The sequence below is a fragment of the Mesoplodon densirostris genome, chromosome 2 (genome assembly GCF_025265405.1).
Source record: "Mesoplodon densirostris isolate mMesDen1 chromosome 2, mMesDen1 primary haplotype, whole genome shotgun sequence".
In the NCBI taxonomy this organism is placed as follows: Eukaryota; Metazoa; Chordata; class Mammalia; order Artiodactyla; family Ziphiidae; genus Mesoplodon; species Mesoplodon densirostris.
In genome coordinates, this window is record NC_082662.1 from 103,341,819 (window position 1) to 103,363,301 (window position 21,483).

A 21,483-nucleotide genomic window follows, 5' to 3' on the forward strand; every position below is an offset into this window, starting at 1 on the left:
CTTGACGTCACGTCGTGGTTTCCCCTAGTCAGCGGTACATCTCAACTTCCTGTCCCTGCGTGCTCTACCGTTTTGCCTCCGACTAGCAGCAAAGTGGAGAGGAGTTGGGACTTTTGGTTTCTTCCAGGACGCTGATATCTGGGTGGGGAATCCTTTAAAACTTTTGGAGGGAAATGGCTGCAGGATTTGGCGGGGAGAAAGATACTGGTTTCCCACCTCGGCTTTACTCTCCTAACCTTCCACCTTCCGTTAAACTTCTCTCCCTTTGCACTTCCTTGCTGTACCCCCACCATTCTGCGTTCTCGGCGCCCCGAGGGTCTTTGCACTAAGTGCAGTTCTTTCACAGATTCTGGAAGTGGGCGCTAGTCTCCAGTTAAAATTGCGAAGCTTTAGACTCTGCGTAACAAAACGAACCTGATCTCGCCCCCAGGGCGAGATAACTGCCCGCGAATCCCATCTTTTAAAAAGACTGATTTCGCATTCAGGGCGTGTATAAAATCCAATCATTTTGCCTTTAGAACTTCTGATAATAGAATAGTTTCTCATTGCCTCCGACCACTCCTGCTACTGCTGGTGCCCAGTCTCTGGTCCCTGGCTTCCAGTTCCTTTTGACTAAGCAGGGAAAGACCAAATAAGGTAGTCGGACTATATACCGTGCCCGGTGTGCAAATCTAGACCCCGACTTTGCCAAGAGCCTGGAAATGTTGGCCACGGTAATTGAGCTTGGTTACTCTTGGATCGATTATCTTTTACCTACAATTAGATAAATGTGTTAGCTATAGATTTAAGTGAAGTAAAATATCTTTACAGCTTAAGCAATTTTATTTCAAATTCTCCAGGAGATCCATGGAATTTTTTGTGTTTGTTTATTCATTAAAAGATCTATAAACATTTTATACAAATTTTCAGCGATTATTTTACAAATGTGTCCAGAATTTGTAATACTTTACAAACAAAAAATAAAACAGACTGAAGAAAAGGAAGCAGCTTCAGATCGCAGGGATAAAACTCCCATCCCTGAAGAAAAGGTCTCCTCACAGAGGGATGTCTGGGATTCACCACATAACACCTTATACCCCCATTTTATAAACACTCAATTCCCAGTTACTAATTGTTCCCTCAGGATGGGAGTGTCAGAGGAGACCAAATGGGGAAATGTCTGGTAAAAGCCCCACTGAGGTAAGCTGCTTAATAAACTTTTTTTTTTTTTAAACATAGGCTTAGTTCTATTTTCTGGACCCACATCTATAGGAATTGAATTATACAGCACCCATCTTAAATGGTGTCTGCTTCAGATCCATTCACGCACACCTGAATGGGTTGTAATGACAATACTGCACAAGTTAATAAGTTGTATCATAACACAACTTATAATGCTTTAAGTTTGAATAAATATTTTTTATGCCAGTTAAAGCCATCAGCAGGAGTTGAAGAAATCAAACTGACACTTGCTGTAACATTTATCAATTAGCGTTACACCAATGATGACAAATTCCTCTTTCATACCACTACTACTACTTTAGATATTAAGGGTTGGAGTGATTATGTGGTGTGTGCCCAGGAAATGTCCATATTCTGAGTCCAATTTAACTAGAGCAAAAACTCCAACATTTCTAGAGGAACCAAAAAAAGTCTCATCTAGACACCTATAGTTTGAAGTCCCTTATTCTCAGAGCTGCAAGTTGACTCTGGTACACTTCAGCTTAAAAAACAAAAACAAAAACAAAAAAAAGCTTTTTCAATAACTACAGTCCCACAGAGTTCAAATTTCCATCTGTAGGAATAACCAACTTTCTATGTGTTCATAAACTAATAGTCCTGGCTTCAGTTTAAAGTTATTTAAACTCTGAATTCCATTTTCCTCATTAGTAAAAATGCAGATGCAAATATCTCACAAAGTTGATTTAAAGACTAAACAAGATGACATACATACATGTACCACTCATGGCACATGATGGACACTAAAAAAGAAGGTAGTTCTCATGCCCTTAAAGGACATTTTCCTGTTAGGTATATATATTTTTCTTTTCTTGTTTTTGGCCATGCCACATGGCATGTGGAATCTGCATGGGAGATCTTAGTTCTTGGACCAGGGATCAAACCTGTGCCCCCTGCAGTGGAAGCATGCAGTCATAACCACTGGACTGCCAGGGAAGTCCCCCATTAGCTAAAATTCCCCAAAGTTTAATGTTGACATGCGTGGGACAAGCTGCCCAAGTGCCACACAATGTGGAGGAGGAGCTATAAAATGTCTATTTTTATAAGATACTCAATAACAGTGATAATACATAGGGCTTCCACGTAAGTGAGATTCCCCTAGACAGAGCATTAGACCAAAAAAAAAAAAAAAAAAAAAAGATGAGTATAGTCCTTAGCTCAGCTCAAACAGCCCATAGGTTTAAAGCTGCCATGGTATTTCAGTGATGAGAATTATGTGTGAAGGGCTAGTCCTCTACTTCTATCATGCCTCCGTAGTACCTTAAATGCAGCACTTTTCTCATTGTGCTCATCTTTGAGCTGTTTTTAAAATGCAACACCACCTCTTTCTTGTAAAAGACAAGTGCCTTCATAGTCTAAGCTCAAAACACAAAGAATGAGCTCAAGAATCAAAAAGAAAAGCCACTTAAAAAAATCTGGAGGCAGAGTAAAGGGAGCATTGGTTCCAGACTACTCCCAACAATTCTCCAGTGATTACTACAGCAGCAACAGGAGAATCCTCCTCCGAGAACCTGGCCCGCTCTGTAACCTTTCAACTTTCAAGATTTTGTAGAATACTTCAGGGCATCTTTACTCTTGGAAAAGTAGTTTCTTTGTCACTTTCTGTTCTATTTAGGATGGAGGCTGTCAATCAAAGATTTCATTTCTTCTGCAGAAATTTCATTTTACTTCCTAAAGGAAAAAAAGTAGAGTGAAACTCTCATTAGTTCATTTTTATTTATTATACATTATTTGAAGCAAGGGATTAAACCTAGTCATTCAGAACAGCCTAGAAGTAAGCTGCCATCTCAAGCTATCAGTTGATGTGTTTAACCACCAAAAAAACCCCAAACCAAACCAAACCAAATACACACACACACACACACAAAATCCCCACATTTCTAATTGTAGAGGTAGAAGAGAACTGAGACATCATCTAATCCCATGGTTTTCAAACCTGACTATAGGTTAAAGTCAGCTGTCCTGCTCCCCAGAGATTTCGTGGAGCCTGGTGTGGGCTGTGGGGTGGATTTTCTTTTTGTTTTTTCTTTTTCTTGCCGCACCACACAGCTTGCAGGACCTTAGTTCCCTGACCAGGGATCGAACCCATGCCCCTGCATTGGAAGCGTGAAGTCCTAACCACCGGACGGCCAGGAAATTCCCAGGATTTTCATTTAAGTTCCCCAGAGATTATAATATTGTAATCAGAGCTGAGAACCACCGATCTAATCTAACACCACGGGTATAAAGATGAAATAATAGCCCTAGGCATAATTTGTCCATGGTCTCTCAGCTAGTTAGGGGCTAATTTTAATTAGGGGGGCATATATTTCAAAGATCAATATAAATACCATAGAATACAGGTTCTTCATTGTTTGGGGCTACCACACCACTGTTCTCCTACATCATACTGGATAATTAAAAGTTAACTTATAATTGAAAAATCATAAACAACTGTGTTTCCTTATGAAGAGTAAAATTAGAGACTTGCAGGAAATCCTCTTTTGCCTCAGATGCCCTCTGAACCAGGTATTTTTAACCTGGAGTGTATGGATGGGCTTCAAGGGGGTTCATTAACACCCTAAAATTATATGCATAATTTGTTTGTATGCTCCAAGTATATTTTTCTGGGAAAAGGTGCAGATTTTAATAAGATTCTTCCAGGGATGTGGCCTAGAAAAGATTAATAATCATGATATGCAAAATTCTAATATCATGAGGGAGCTTCATCTGAGGAAAACAGCCCCATGGACAACTCTGATGGAGAATCCTAACTTCTGAGAAAGAGTTTTGTCTTTCTCCAAAACACTTTGAAAATACGGTCATGGTTTCTGGTCACCCTCCTTGAGGTTATATTGTTGATGTGATTATAAAGCTTTTGTGATGAGGCATGCTTACCGCAAAAGTTTTTTTTTTTTTTTTTTTTTTTTTACTATATTTATCTAACAGGAAAACACAGCAACTTACCAAGACTCCGCAAAATTTTATTCACTCCACTGGGCTCAGACTCAGGAATTGTTTCCAAATACTGGAGGGCCCGGACCTCAAACAAACCTACAAGAAAAACTCATGTTGATGAAACTGCCATAAATTCAAGACTGAAAATCAATTGAATAAAACTCTGTACTCACTACCAATGTACTTCCGTAGCTAAAACAACATCACAAAATAAATGTTTCCCATAATAAACAACTCATAGTGAGCCCTTGTACCTTTATGCTGTTTTTTGTTTATATTATTTTCAAATCTTTCAAGTACTCACTAAATACAGAGGGAGAACTTTATGATGAAACTGACCTTTCACCCCACTTTTCCGAAGCTCTCGGTCCTGGATGAATCCTGCAAACATCTGAGTTTCCATGAAGAGATCCAGGAAGTGGCGTACACTTCGGGAGGTGTGGGATTTACGGAATGGCTCCCTTTGGAATACACGTTCCCCACGCTCAGTGACAGTCATGCTCAAAGAATAATGTCCCACCAGTTCAACAAAAAACCTGACAAATGCTTCAGACACCAGAGAGTTGAGTGTCACATCTTCTACAAAATGAATGAAAAAAGAAAGAAGGGGGGAAAAATCCCCTAAGTTTTGTGTTTATAGGGACACTGGCTCCAGTTATAAAAGTGATGCCTAGGGGATCATAGATTAAAAGACAGAGAATAAATGTAGGAATCCTCATTCTTAGCTTTCCTGTACTCTTCATGACCTGAAAAAAACCAAATGGCTTATATCCTTACCTTCATGTTCTTCCCATGCATACTGTGGTCTGCACATCTGTGATTTCACTGTAATGGCTCTTCCAAAGGCCATCAGTGAGAACCAGCCAAATTTAATCTCCTTTTCTATTTTTATCCTCCTTTAAACTCTGTGCTGCATTTGTGCTGACCTCCTCCTCATTCCTCTTGTCTCCCACAACTTTATGCTCTCCTGATTTCCTGATTCCTCTCCTGCTTTTATGACCAAACATTTGTTTTGCTCTTGCCTCTTCTTCTTCTTCCTAGGCATGGTCTTTGGACCCCTTCTCTTCAACATTCCTTTCCTTAAAGAGCTAACTGGTATATACAGAGAGAGCTGGCTTTCTTTGTCAATAATTCTCAACTTCAGATCTCCAGTCCTGATATTTCACCAAAATTCACTTTCTACATTTTCAGGCTACCTGTAGGTGATCATCATTTGGCTGTCCCATTAGCACTTACATTCCATTTGTCTAAAAGTCACCATCTAGGGAATTCCCTGGAGGCCCAGTGATTAGTACTCTGTGCTCTCACTGCTGAGGGCATGGGTTTGATCCCTGGTCAGGGAACTAAGATGTTGCAAGCTGCCCAGCACAGCCAAAAAAAAAGTCACCATCTCAGGTCCTTTTGGGAAATTGGTAGACTACAAATCAAATAAACAATACATGCCAAAAACCAAATTCATTATATTTCTCCACCAAATCAGTTTCTCTCTCAACTTTCTCATTTCATATTGCATCATGATTATTCCATAATAAATAATAATGTATTGCGTGCTTTTACAAATTTTAAAATAATCCAGTGAGGTAAGTCTATTATTTCCCTTTTACAGCGGAGGAAACTGAGGCTCAAATCAAAGACATTCTCCAGGGTCATCTCATCCAGTACCATGGAGAAGCTGCAGGACTCCCAAGTCAAGTGATTCTTTTTTTATTTTATTTATTTATTTCTTTTTTGCGGTACGCGGGCCTCTCACTGCCGTGGCCTCTCCCGTTGCGGAGCACAGACTCCGGACACGCAGGCTCAGCGGCCATGGCTCACAGGACCAGCCGCTCCGCGGCATGTGGGATCCTCCCAGACCAGGGCACGAACCCGCGCCCCCTGCATCGGAAGGCGGACTCTCCACCACTGCGCCACCAGGGAAGCTCCTATATATATATATGTATTTTTTTTTTTTTTTTTTTTTTGCGGCATGCGGGCCTCTCACTGCTGTGGCCTCTCCCATTGCGGACACAGGCTCTGCACGCGCAGGCTCAGCGGCCATGGCTCACGGGCCCAGCCGCTCCGCGGTATGTGGGATCTTCCCGGACTGGGGCATGAACCCGTGTTCCCTGCATCAGCAGGCGGACTCTCAACCACTGCGCCACCAGGGAAATCCCCCAAGTCAAGTGATTCTTAACTACTATAATATAGCACAATGTGTTGCCTTCCAGGTTCCAGGCTCAAACCTCAGTTTCAACTTAGACTCCTCCTTTTCCTCCCATATCAAAATAGTATTCTTTCCCTCACAATGTCTCTTGCTCTTTCCCATGGGCTGACTGAGAATCTGGGACCCAGGCTTAATCAGACTTCTACCATGAAGCAGCTGTATAATAGTGGGCAACTTGCTTTACCTCTCATGGCCTCTCTTTCCATATCTGTATAATGAGGTGGCTGATTATGCAATTTCTGAGCTCTCTTCCAACATTACATTTTTATTCTTTTTTTTAATTTCATTTTTATTATTTGGCTGCATCAGGTCTTAGCTGCAGCACGTGGGCTTTTCTCTAGTTCTGGCACGTGGGCTTAGTTGCCCCATAGCATGTGGGATTTTAGTTCCCCAATCAGGGATCGAACCCATGTCCCCTGCATTGGAAAGCAGAGTCTTAACCACTGGACCACCAGGGAAGTCCCTACATTTTTATTCTAATCTAGATTTTTGTTATATTTGTTATATTTTGTTCAACAGACTTCCTTCTTATCTCTTTCTTTCTGCAGCTGAAAATCCATCACTGCTTTATCATTAACGCTTTTGCCCCACTCTCCCATCGCCTCCAGTTACTGTCCCGTATCTCCTCCAGTTCCCAGCAAAAAATTTCTTGGAAGAGTTGTTTATACCTGTTGTACCTACTTTCTTACACCTAATTCCCTTTCTTTAAAAAATTATGTTTTTCTGTAACTTATCTTCCATTCTTTGTTTCTGTTTTAATGAATAACTTTATAGATTCTTGTAACATGTATGAATATTTCATAAGATCAGCAGTGAGATGACCACACAAGTGCCCAGCACAAAGCTTAGAATAGAACATCACGTGTATCTCTGAAGTTCCCTGTGTGATGCCCTCTCAGTGGTGTTCTTCCCCTACTTTGCAATAGAGGGTGACCATTTTTTGTAATTTTGTGTGTATCATTTGCTTTACATTACAGTCTTACCATACACATCCAACATCAACAACATATTGTTAGGTTTTGTATGTCTTTGAACATTATATAAAACATTATATTCTTCTGCAACTTACTGTTTAATTCAACGTGTTTTAAAAAAAATATTTATTTATTTGGCTGTGCTGGGTCTTAGTTGCAGCATGCCGGATCTTTGAAATGTGTGTTTTTAAGCTTCTTTTTTTTAAATGCTATATTCTGTCAGTGGACATTTAGGTTGTTTCAGTTTTTGCTATCACATACCACTATAAAAATTATTGTACAGGGGCTTCCCTGGTGGCGCAGTGGTTGAGAGTCTGCCTGCCGATGCAGGGGACACGGGTTCATGCCCCAGTCCGGGAAGATCCCACATGCCACGGAGTGGCTGGGCCCGTGAGCCATAGCCGCTGAGCCTGCGCGTCTGGAGCCTGTGCTCTGCAACGGGAGAGGCCACAACAGTGAGAGGCCCGCGTACCGCAAAAAAAAAAAAAATTATTGTACTTGTTTCCTAGTTATCATGTGCAAGAGTTTTTCTGTGTATATATCTAAAATGGAATTGTTGGGTTGCAGGGTATGTACACCTTTAATGTTACTAGATGATGCCAAGTTGTTTTTCCAAAGGGGCTGAAGTAATTTACACATTCTCATCAACACCTGATACTGTCAGACTTAAATTTTTGCCAATATGGTGGGTATAAAATGGTATCTCACTGTGGTTTTAATTTACATTTCCCTGATTTTGATGGGGTTGTGTATCTTTTCATATATTTATTGGCCTTTCATGTTTCCTCCTCTATGAAATGACTGTTCATATCTTTCCCCCATTTTCCTCTTGGGTTGTTCATCTTTTTACTTTTAAATTGTAGGAATTTTTAAAACTAAATTCTAGATACTATTCCTTTGTTAGTTATATTTGTTGAAAATGCCTTCATCTAGTTTATAGTTTGTTTTTTATTTCTTTTAGGGTTAGGGAGATTGGGGTTGACATATATAAACTATTGATACCATGTATAAAACAGATAACTGATGAGAACCTACTGTATAGCACAGGAAACTACTCAGTGCTCTGTGGTGACACAAATGAGAGGGAAATCCAAAAAAGAGGGGCTATATGTATACATATACCTGATTCACTTTGCTGTACTGTACAAACTAAAACTAACACAATATTGTAAAGGAACTATACTCCAATAAAAGTTAAAACAAAAATAAAAACAAAAAAACATAACTGCTTACTCTTTCCTTCATGGAATACTTTCTTCACTCAGTTTCTACAATATCACATACTCCTGGTGGAAATCTAAGCACATCATTCCCAACCAGGGCTCAATCCTTAAATATTTTAAACTTTCTTTCTATACTTACTCTATTAGGCTATCTTATCTGGTCCCACAGCTTTAAAATAGCAACTTTTAAATGTATGTCTCTAGCCCAAATCCTTCCTCTGAATCTCAAATTCATACTACTTGATATCTCCAGCTGAAAGTCTGCCAGGTATTGGATGTCCAATAGGTATCTCAAACTTAATATTAAAAACTGAACTTTTAGTTACTCCTCTAAACCTGCCCCTTCTCTAATGTTCCCCATTGGTAAACAGCCTTAGTGTTCTCATCTGTAGAATGGGGATTAAATCATAACACGTGCTTCATAAAGATATTACAAGGATGAAATAAGATGTGTGCTAAGTGCTTAAAACAATGCCTGGCACAGAGTAAGCCACCCAGAAAATGTTATTCATCCTTTATTCAACAAATACTTATTGAACACCTATTTACTGAATGCTGTTTAAAGTACTGGAAATAGAAAACAAATAGACGGTCACTGCTCTGATGGAACTTACATTTTAGCACATCAGATGGTGATGAAAGCCATGGAGAAAAATAAGGTCAGGGAGGAGGATAGGACGTGCTAAGGGAACAGGAACAATTTTAAACAGGACAGTCAGAAAAGGCCTCACTAAGAAAGTGACATTTGAGCATGGGCCTGCAAGAACAAAGAGCAGGAGCCATGTGGATATCTAGGGGAATAGCATCCCATATATGGAACTGAGCAAGTGCAAAAGTCCTGAAATAGAAGGGGACTTGGCACATCTGAGGGTGAGCAAGAAAGCTGACTATAAGCTTATGAAGGCACAGGCAATCTCATACTACTATTGCATATGCTTTGGCAGGGTGCTGGGCATTTGGTATTTACTGCCTTGACCTTAAATCCTCAGACCACTTGTCTCATACCTTGTAAAAAATTCTGCTCCTGAGCCAAAATTTCATTTCGTTCTTCCAAAATTTGTATCAGGGCAGCTTGGAGTTTAGGTGGTAGAATTTCGTCCTCATCAGACACCTTAAGAGAAGAAATTGAGATTTTCATGAGCTTTGAGAGAGAAAGTCTCAAACATGCCCTATTTAAGTCCCTCAAATTCCACAGGTGGCTTTGTATATATTTTGGCTGAAGAGGCAGTCTCAAGCTTCCTTCCCTACATTGAGCAGAATCCACAAAACTTATGGTGTATACATCTTCATTACATTTAAGAAAAATAAATAATATGCCTTATAAAATTTTCTGGCACTTTCCCACAAAATGTTTCTCATCTCCAAGTCTTATGCTATATTACAAAGATACTCCCCAAATAAATGGTGCTTCACATGTGACGAGCTGACTGATTCTGAAAAAAGACAATCTTGGGAAACATTCTTTTCACCCTGTGCTCAGTGCTCACAAAACTATATATGGGTTACATACAGAGGGTTGCTCTAAGGCTTTACTAACTCTCCTCTTCACTTCACTATCCAGAATAAATGACCACTTCCTTTCTGCCCCTACTGTATCTTGTATAAGTTTCTATTACACCATTTATGGCTATGTCTGCTCCCCCTCCCCTCCCCTTTAAACTATAAGGCCTGAGGGATCAAACTGAGTATCTTACTCATCTTTAGTTTCTGACTGGCCAACAGAATATCTAGAAATAATTGGTGCTGAATGCTTGTTAAATTTAATTAAATTAGAGACCTATACATCAACCCATAAGACTTGAAGGGAGGGTTACCTCTTTTGAGAATGACATTTAATCTGTTTCCTCCTTCCCTTAATTGGGACAGTCAGCTATGAACCCAAATCAAAATTTTCAGGTCAGTCTTGTATGATTGGCCGCAGTGTCAAGTCAAGTATGTGTAGGAACTATAAGTCTTGCCTGAGTCACCTTCTCTAAGTACTTTCACATATTTTCTGGCCAATTATACCCAAACATTATGTAATCACCTCCTTTGTCACTCACCTCCTGTAAGAACTTGTCTGCACAGAGATCAACTATCAGCACCTATGGAATAAAGGAGCCAGACAAGTTAAACCAGAGACATTCACAGAGAAATACATTAGACACTGCTAGATCAGGAAGAGTGTTTTGATTCTTTCATGCAAATGGGAATAGTTTTAAATAAACTTAAAGGTTTATTTGCTTGTTTTGTTTTCTTTCTTTTTTTTAAATTGAAGTATAATTGACTTAAATATTATATTAGTTTCAGGTGTATAAAGTGATTCAATATTACCCTACAGTAACTTAAAGTTTCAGCCCATTTAAAAGTTAACTGATCAACACAAGTAAAAAGAATTTCAAGTTAAAAAAAAATGATGGCAGCATACCTAGAGATTAAAAGAGACTAAAAAAACCACACCAACCAAATGCACTGCATGGACTTTATTTGGAACTTAATTCAAACTATTTAAAATTTATGAAATAATTAGAGAGCTGAATACTGTACTTTTCTGATATTGAGGAACTGTTATTAAGTTTTTTAGGTGTGATAATGGTATTGTGATTATGTTAAAAATGACCTTATAGAAATTCATATTGCAATATTTAGAATTATGAAATTATGTCAGGATATATTTCAAAGTATTATGGGAGAGAGGTAGAAGTATGAGTGGCCAAAACTTTGTAAGTATTTAAGAAGGGTGATTGGGGGGCTTCCCTGGTGGCGCAGTGGTTGGGAGGCCGCCTGCCGATGCAGGGGACATGGGTTCGTGCCCCAGTCCGGGAGGATCCCACGTGCTGCGGAGCGGCTGGGCCCGTGAGCCATGGCCGCTGGGCCTGCGCATCCGGAGCGTGTGCTCCGCAACGGGAGGGAGAGGCCACAGCAGTGAGAGGCCCGCGTACCACAAAGAAAAAAAAAAAAAAAAAAAAAAGAAGGGTGATTGGATTTATTTTACTCTCTTGTTTATTTTTACATATGTTTAAGATTTTCCATTATAATAAGTTAAAAAAATAGGTTAATACAAAAATCAGAAGTGTTTCTATACACTAACAATGAAGTGTCTGAAAAATAAATTAAGAAAACAACCCCATTTTCAATTGCACCACAAAGAATAAAATACCTAGGAATAAATTTAAGCAAGGAAGTAAAAGATATCTGTGCTGAAAACTATAAGACACTGATGAGAGAAACTGAACAATACACAAATAAATGGAAAGATATTCCATGCTCATGGACTGGAAGAATTAATATTGTTAAAATGTCTAAATTACCCAAAGCAATCTACAGAGTCAATGCAATCCCTATCAAAATTCCAATGGCAATTTTCACAGAAAGAGAACAAACAATTCTAAAACTTCCATGGAACTACGAAAGACTCCAAATAGCCAAAATGATCTTGAGAAAGAAGAATAAAGGTAGAGACCATCATACTTCCTGATTTCAAACTATATTACAAAGCTATAGTAATCAAAACAGTATGGTACTGGCATAAAACAGACACATGGCTCAATGGAACAGAATAGAGGGTCCATAAATAAACCCCACACATAGTCAATTAATTTTTTTTGTTAATTTTTAAAAAATTATTTATTTATTTATTTATTTGGCTGCACTGGGTCTTAGTTGCATCACATGGGATCTTTAGTTGTGGCATGAGGGATCTAGTTCCCTGACAGGGGTCGAACCCGGGCCCTCTGCATTGGGAGCGCACAGTCTTCACCACTGGACCACCAGGGAAATCCCAGTCAATTAACTGATGACAAAGAAGCCAAGAATATAGAATGGGGAAAGGACAATCTCTTCAGTAAATGGTGTTGGGAAAATTGGATAGCTGAATGCCAAAAAATAAAATTGGATCCCTATCTTACACCATACACAAAAATCAACTCAAAATGGATTAATGACTTAAACATAAGACCTGAAATCATAAAACTCCTAGAAGAAAACACAGGGGGTAGCATCTTTACATTGGTCTTGGCAATGATATTTTGGATTTGACACCAAAAGCAAAGGCAACAAAAGCAAAAATAAGCAAGTGGGATTACATCAAACTAAAAAGCTTCTGCACAGCAAAGGAAACCATCAATAAAATATAAAGGAAACGTAAAGAATGGGAGAAAACATTTGCAAATCATATATTGGATAAGGGGTTACTACCCAAAATATATAAAGAACTCACACAACTCAACAGCAAAAAACCCCCAAACAATCCAATTAAAAAATAGGCAGAGGAACTGCATAGACATTATTCCAAAGAAGACATACAAATGACTAACAAGCACATGAAAAGGTATTCCACATCAGGGAAATGTAAATCAAAACCACAATGAGATATCATCACCTGTTAAATGGCTAGCAACAAAAGACAAAAGATAACAAATACTGGCAAGAATGTGGAGAAAAGGGAACTATTGTGCACTCTTTATGGCAATGTAAATTGGTTCAGCCACTATGGAAACAGTAAGGAGGTTCGTCAAAAAATTAAAAATAGAACCAGCACATGATTCAGCAATCCCACTTCTGGGCATGTAACCAAAGGAAATAAGATCACTCACTATTTTGAAGAAATAGCTGAACCCCCATGTTCACTGCAGCATTACTTACAACAGACATGACAATGGAAACAACCTAAATGTCCATCAACAGATGACTAGATAAAGATGTGGTATGTGTGTATACATACACACACACACACACACACACACACAAACACACAATGAAATATTACTCAGCCACATAAAGAAGGAAATCCTGCCATTGGTGACAACATGGATGCTAAGTGAAATAAGTCAGGCAGAGAAAGACAGATACCACTTACATGTGGAATCTAAAACAACTGAATTCACATATACAGAGAACAGATTGGTGGTTGCCAGAGGTGGGGGTCGGGGATGGATGAAATGGGTGAAGGGGGTCAAAAGGCAAAAATTTCCAGTTATAAGATAAATAAGTTCTGGATATGTAATGTACAGCATGGTGACTACAGTTAATAATACTACACTGTATATTTGAAAGTTCTAAGAGTCTATCTTAAAAGTTCTCATAACAAGAAAAACATTTTTCTAACTATGTGAGGTGATGGATATTAACTAAACTTACTGTGTAATCATTTTGAAATATATGCATATATCATATAATATCATTATGCTGTACATCTCAAACTAGTACAATGTTATACGTCAATCATATCTCAATAAAACTGGGGGAGAAAAAAGGGTTAACCCATCAGTGTAATAGGGAAGAAGAGCTATTTCAATAAGTGGTACTGGGATAGCTGGCTATCCATATGAAAAAAATGAAACAACCCCTACCTCCATTTTTCTTTTTGGCCACACTGTGCGGCTTGCAGGATCTTAGTTCCCTGACCAGGGATTGAACCCATGCCCACAGCAGTGAAAGCAGGGAGTCCTAACCACTGGACTGCCAGGGAATTCCCCCTACCTCCTATTATATAAAAAAAATAAATAAAGCCCCCGACTTCAGAAACAAAAATTAAAGGCATAATAATAAAGCTTCTAAGAGATAATATAGGAGGCTATGTCCATCAAGTTAATATAAAGAAAAACTTAAGCAGTTCACACACACACACACACACACACACACACACACACACACACACACAAACACTAACCATAAAAAATTGATAATTCTGACCACATTAAAATTAAAAACATCTCTGTATTTAAAAAACACCATTTGGGAGAATGAAAAGGCAAGCTACAAAGGTGCTCATATCCAGAGCTATAAAAGAAGCTATAAAAAGGCTTCTTGTAAGAAGCTATAAAAAGGCTTCTTACAAATCAGTGAGGGTAAACAATTCAGTATAAGGATATAGCCTATGAATTTTACAAAAGATGACAAAAGATGACATTCAAATGGCCAATAAACATATAGAAAGATACTAACCCTCAACCATAATCAAGGAATGCCAATTAAACCACAACGAGTGCAACTACATACCCATCAGATAGGCTAAATTACACAAACTGATGACAACAAGGGCTGACAAGGATGTGGAGCAACAGGAACTCTCATACAGTGCTGGAGGAAGTTTAACTTGGCACAGCTACTTTGGAAAAGCTTGACTTTACCTACTAAAGTTGAAGGTATGTTTACTCTATGACCCAGAAATTCCATTTCCAAGTATATGTCCATAAAACTGCATGCACATATGTACCAAGGGTCATGAACAAGAATATTCATAGCAGCATTATTAATAATAACTCCAAACTGGAGACAACTCAGATGTCAATCAACTGTAGAACGGATAAGAAAATTGTGGTACATTCACACAATGGAATAGTATACACAATTAGAATAATCAAACTACTGTTGTTAAACCCATCAACATGGATGAATCTTAAAGACATAATGTTGGGGACTTCCCCAGTGGCACAGTGGTTAAGAATCTGCCTGTCAATGCAGGGGACACGGGTTTGAGCCCTGGTCAGGGAAGATCCCACATGCCACGGAGCAACTAAGTCCCGCAACTACTGAGCCTGCGCTCTAAAGCCCAGGAGCCACAACTACTGAGCCCACGTGCCACAACTACTGAAGCCCGTGTGCCTAGAGCCCGTGCTCCACAACAAGAGAAGCCACCGCAATGAGAAGCCCACACAACACAACAAAAAGTAGCCCCGCTCGCCAACTAGAGAAAGCCCATGTGCAGCAACGAAGACCCAACGCAGCCAAAAAAAAAAAAAAAAGACATAATGTTGCTCCAAAGAAGCCAGACTGAAAAAAGAAAAGAAAAGAAAGAAAGAAAGAAAGAAAAAAAAATACTGTATGAGTTCATTTATTTCAAGCTTAAAACCAGGCAAAACTGACATTATATTGTTTAGGTATACATGCCTAGGATGTTAAACTATAAACAAAACAAGAAAATAAGCACCATGAAACTCAAGATAATGGTTACCTTTTGCAAGGGGTGGGGAAGGGAACAGTGATTAGAAGAAAGCATGATGGGGGACTTCCCTGGCAGTCCAGTGGTTAAGACTCCGTGCTTCGAATGCTGGAGGTATGGGTTTGATCCCTGGTGGGGGAACTAAGATCCCACATGACACACGGCATGGCCAAAAAATTTTAAAAATAATAATAATAAAAAAAATTAAATTAAAAAGGCATGATGGGGCCTCCCTGGTGGCGCAGTGGTTGAGAGTCCGCCTGCCGATGCAGGGGATACGGGTTCGTGCCCCGGTCTGGGAGGATCCCATATGCCGCGGAGCGGCTGGGCCCGTGAGCCATGGCCGCTGGGCCTGCGCATCCGGAGCCTGTGCTCCGCAACGGGAGAGGCCACAACAGTGAGAGGCCCGCATACCGCAAAAAAAAAGAAAAGAAAAGAAAAAAAAAAAAAAAAAAAAAAAAGGCATGATGGGGACTTCTGTTTCCATTGCCATAATATTTCTATTCTATTCCAATGTTGGTTACATAAGCATTCACTATGTGATAATTAACTGAGTTATACATTTTGTTTGGGCATTTATCTATACGTGTTTTATATCTGAAACAATTTTTAAAATTAACCCAGAGTAGCTTCTGTGAATGATTTTTTAAAAAAGACCTATTCTTCTATACAACGGAGAAAAGACAGCCTCTTCAATAAGTGGTGCTGGGAAAACTGGACAGCTACATGTAAAAGAATGAAATTAGAACACTCCCTAACACCATACACAAAAATAAACTCAAAATGGATTAAAGACCGAAATGTAAGGCCAGACACTATCAAACTCTTAGAGGAAAACATAGGCAGAACACTCTATGACATAAATCACAGCAAGAGCCTTTTTGACCCACCTCCTAGAGAAGTGGAAATAAAAACAAGAATAAACAAATGGGACCTAGTGAAACTTAAAAGCTTTTGCACAGCAAAGTAGACCATAAACAAGATGAAAAGGCAACCCTCAGAATGGGAGAAAATATTTGCAAATGAAGCAACTGACAAAGGATTAATCTCCAAAATTTACAAGCAGCTCATGCAGCTCAATATCAAAAAACAAACAACCCAATCCAAAAATGGGCAGAAGACCTAAATAGACATTTCTCCAAAGAAGATATACAGATGGCCAACAAACACATGAAAGGATGCTCAACATCACTAATCATTAGAGAAATGCAAATCAAAACTATAATGACGTATCACCTCACACTAGTCAGAATGGCCATCATCAGAAAATCTACAAACAGTAAATGCTGGAGAGGGTGTGGAGAAAAGGGAACACTCTTGCACTGCTGGTGGGAATGTAAATTGATACAGCCACTATGGAGAACAGTATGGAGGTTCCTTAAAAAACTAAAAATAGAACTACCATACGACCCAGCAATCCCACTACTGGGCATATACCCTGAGAAAACCGTAATTCAAAAAGAGTCATGTACCAAAATGTTCATTGCAGCTCTATTTACAATAGCCAGGACATGGAAGCAACCTAAGTGTCCATCAATAGATGAATGGATAAAAAAGATGTGGCACACACATACAATGGAATATTACTCAGCCATAAAAAGAAATAAAATTGGGTTATTTGTAGTGAGGTGAATGGACCTAGAGTTTGTCATACAGAGTGAAGTCAAAAAGAGAAAAACAAATACCATATGCTAACACATATATATGGAATCTAAAAAAAAAAAAAGGTTATGAAGAACCTAGGGGCAGGAGAGGAATAAAGATGCAGATATATCTATATCTATATCTATATCTATATATATATATAGAGAGAGAATGGACTTGAGGACATGGCGAGGGGGAAGGGGAAGCTGGGACGAAGTGAGAGAGTGGCATGATGGACATATATACACTACCAAATGTAAAACAGACAGCTAGAGGGAAGCAGCCACATAGCACAGGGAGATCAGCTCGGTGCTTTGTAACCACCTAGAGGAGTGGGATAGGGAGGGTGGGAGGGAGATGCAAGAGGGAGGAGATATGGGGATATATGTATATGTATAGCTGATTCACTTTGTTATAAAGCAGAAACTAACACACCATTGTAAAGCAATTATACTCCAATAAAGATGTTTAAGAAAAAAAAGACCTATTCAGAATAACACAAGAATTAGCCCATGGTTCAATACTGCAAATAAGATACAACTTCAGATTCATATGTACTATAGAATTTTTCTCACTTTCATAAACAGATACAAAAATATATCATAATGTATTAACAATCATAATTACATATTATTATTAATTAATGACATATCCACCACTGTTAAAGATCACTTGTTTTCATTTGCCAGTGCCCCAGTCTTTTCCACAGGTACTATTTCTCCCATCTCACCTCTTCAATGGGTAGGTCCTGGAGCTGTGGTAAGGAGCAAGACAGGATTCCAATAAGGAATGGAGTAGGTGAGCACACAATGTCGATCATAGATACTGGCAGGACTGGGATGTAGGTATGCTGCCAGGTGAATGGATACAGTGTGGCAACCACAGCGTGGCCACATTTTGACAGGGTGCTAGCCAGAGGAGAAAGCAAATGGTGTCACATAAAGAACAACAATGGAGGGCATTTCAGACATTACGTTACAGAATTACAAAGTGATGCCAGTTAGTGATCATAGATTAACAATTCTGTGATTACTCATTAAATTTTAACATTTTATTTAAATTTTAACTTAATTTACTGAATACCTTTAATCTCAATCTAGCTGTTTCCCACAATTTATATTGCTAAAAGCTAGTGTGTACTTAGAAAAGCAATACCAATTTTTAACAACAGTTTAAACAAAACACATTTTGAAGGTAAATTAATTGCAACCCCCAAAAGTCACTGTTATAGCAGAATGCAAATAGCTTTTGGATTATCCATGTCACTATAGCATTAGGTAATTAAGATCCTACCTAAGTGTTTTCTAATATGCCCAAATTTTAAAATAGTAAGAACAAGTAGAACAACAGTCTGAAGTGACATATTTTACTTATTTCTCACCTTAGGCTGTTGGCAACAAAGATTATCCTTCGCTCCAAAAGGAGAGAGGCACAGACCCGAATGAGATGGCACACACTCAGGCACTTAAAGAGACATTCAAAATCAACATGTTCCAATCGTGAGTCCAGTGGTCGGCACAGTTCAATTGACTGAAATGCAAAATTTGAATCAGGGGAGCTGAGGTGGGAAAACAATCCCTAATGACAATACTAATGGATCCTGTCATTCTTTTACAGGTTAAGTTCAAGAGAGAGGGTCTGCTACAAAGAGTTTGTGAAGCTGCCTACACTAATGCCAAGACTTAATACCTCACTTTTGGGCTGTAAATTTCGGGTGAAATCTTTCATCCCACTGGACAATAGTATGTATAATCTTCATTTATCACACTGAAATAGACATTATGCAGGGGTTCAATCTATGAATGATAGAAAACCTCTGGTTCCTGGGTCTAGGATCAACTATCTCACAGATCAACTGGATGTTTCTCCAGTGCTTTTGTGACCAAAACATATTCTGTGCAGTTTATGAAAAAGAGAAAACTATCCTGTAAGGTTTCTATCAGGTAAGGCCTACTAGTGTAAGGCCTGCTTTTTGGCAGCTATTAAACCTTTTCAAAATGAATTAACTTACCCCATCTCCAGCCCCAGGGAGGTAGCTCTTTACTGTGATGGTGCGTCCAGGAGCTGGGAAAGGAGCTTCCATGACACTTCGCAAAAATGGGTAAACCAAAGCTGGAGACATTTCTCTTCTCTTCTCTACTTCATCCAGAATCTACATACACACAAAAGAATTTTTTTTTAAAATTAGGGACTCAGTTCAAAAACATAAAAGAATCCTATTGAAGGAACTGCCAAACTGGGTGCACAAACTTGAAAATAATACCAACAGATTTTAAGACAGATAAGCTTCTGCAACCAATAGAAGTTCATTAAAGGCATCATTTCTCTTAGAGGTACCTTTAAATCTCCAAGAAAAGTTACTAAAATAAATCAACTTAATTTTAGAAGAGAAGCCCCTTTTTATATCACTAAGGCAGGGGCAAAGAAGGTGACACAATAATACCCTGCAGTTTGGTGTCTGGGAAAGACATGAGACAAGATAAACTTCAGGCAATGTTTTGCTTTAAGCTGGGAGGTTTAGCAAACCAAAATGAGGATGACGGGGCAACATCATCTGGATTCAAGGTCTAAATTTAAGACTTCAAACCCGTAGTTCTAATCTACTAATGGGGAACCCTTTCTAAAGTAGTATGTTAAAGTCTATGCCACTTAACATTGCCTAGTGAAGTCATCAGAAACAAAAACTTACTCAGAGCTCAGAAAGGACACCACTTTTCATAGGGCCCATTCTCCACTCACCTTTGAAAAAAGGTTGAAGCAGCCTAGGCGACTGACCATGCAGTATACCTCAGGGAGTCGCTTTCCTTTGCCTTCTGGCTAAAAAAAAAACCAAACAACAAAGCAAAAATTAAGCAGCACAAGTCTTTACTAATTTGGACTATTAATACCTCTTAATACTCCTTAGTATAGAGTAGGAACCAAAGCTCTCATTCTCAATGAACACTGAAAGATGAGTAAACGCTAAAAACAAAAAATGATAGTATGATTTATTCCAGTTTAGTGACGGCATATAAGCAAGAAGTAACTCAGAGCTCCCTCGATTGGCTCACTGTACTCCATTCCTCAAATATAACCAGACTGACTTCAGCTACGTCAGTGTTTTCTTCATCTATTACAAACAAATAAATAAAATAAATCCATACCGTTTCTATTATGGAACACTCTGTGGCTAACCTCCACCTTGCTCTTACTGTTTAAAGCTAACATAGCTTCGGGACTTCCCTGGTGGTCCAGTGGTAAAGAATCCTCCTTCCAGTGCAGGGGACTCGGGTTCAATCCCTGGTCAGGGAACTAAGATCCCACATGCCGCGGGGCAACTAAGCCCGTGAGCCACAACTACTGAGCTCATGCGTCTCAACTAGAGAGCCTGCGTGCCGCAAACTACAGAGCCCACACGCTCCGGAGCCCATGAGCCACAACTAGAGAGAGAAAACCCACACGCTACAACTAGAGAGAAACCCGTGTGCCACAACTAGAGAAAAGCCCGCATGCCACAACTAAGATCCTGTGTGTCGCAACTAAGATCCTGCGTGCTGCAACTAAGACCCACCGCAGCCAAAAAAAAATAAAGAAAATAAATAATAAATAAAATAAAAATATAAAGCTTAACTAGCTTCTTTATAATACACAGATCACTGAGTAGCCCCCAAACTCATCTAGAGATCGTGTTTCTGAAGTTCCTAGTCTGACTCTTTTGTTCCTCTACCAAAGCTGCCTGTAGCACAAGTCTGGGACTTACCAAGAGCTTCTTACAGTAACCAAACCACCGGCTCCCATCTTCACCAGTTAAGACAAAGGAGAACGTTTCACTGAAAAAAACAGTCAATAGTTTGAGATCCAAACAACTGCTAATGACATTCCTCGGAACAAGCAATTAAAAATTAGAGTCCAACAGCAGTCATTTTGTGATGTAAGAGGAGGCAGCAATATTATATTTATTGCAAGTCACATTCCTCCTGAGGGAGAACGTCCAGCCCTTGAGAATATTTTGCTTTGTACTGGAGTGAGAGAATAGAATGTGATGAGCTGTTGATGCCGCTGGCTCCTTTTACTTTCTTATTTATCCAGTCCAGCTATTAATCGAGCCTATTTTCCTTCTGTTGAATGTCCAGTTTAGTCAAATATATAGGTAAACTATAAAGAATTTTGATAAGCTATTCTTCCCTTCCAAATTCTTCTATTTAGTTCTGAGAGGTCATATGGAACTGTGATAGGGAAAAGATTATACCCTTAATACATAAAAATTATTAGGAAAATTATCATCTCATTAGAAACACTGGCAAAAAATATGCATAGATAATTTACAAAAGGAAGACCTAGAGATGCCCAAGAAATAAATTCATTAACAATCAAAAGAAATTC

At 39.0% G+C, this 21,483-nt stretch overlaps 1 protein-coding gene across 3 annotated transcripts in view; it reads right to left on the reverse strand.

Annotated features, from left to right (window-relative positions):
• Window positions 1–803: 803 nt before the first annotated feature.
• Window positions 804–21,483, reverse strand: part of DENND2C (DENN domain containing 2C) — a 101,606-nt gene continuing 80,926 nt past the window's right edge. For 2 of the 3 annotated variants that reach the window (XM_060090304.1, XM_060090303.1), the window contains exons 10-19: window positions 20,861–20,930; window positions 19,861–19,938; window positions 19,133–19,273; window positions 18,503–18,651; window positions 17,852–18,029; window positions 10,598–10,639; window positions 9,561–9,666; window positions 4,495–4,734; window positions 4,165–4,251; window positions 804–2,889 (exon numbers count right to left, since the gene is read on the reverse strand). In XM_060090304.1, coding sequence (XP_059946287.1) covers window positions 2,858–2,889; window positions 4,165–4,251; window positions 4,495–4,734; window positions 9,561–9,666; window positions 10,598–10,639; window positions 17,852–18,029; window positions 18,503–18,651; window positions 19,133–19,273; window positions 19,861–19,938; window positions 20,861–20,930 — 1,123 coding nt within the window. In that variant the 3' untranslated portion in view covers window positions 804–2,857. The remainder of the gene's footprint in view (window positions 2,890–4,164; window positions 4,252–4,494; window positions 4,735–9,560; window positions 9,667–10,597; window positions 10,640–17,851; window positions 18,030–18,502; window positions 18,652–19,132; window positions 19,274–19,860; window positions 19,939–20,860; window positions 20,931–21,483) is intronic. The other variant, XM_060090305.1, reaches the window with a different exon arrangement.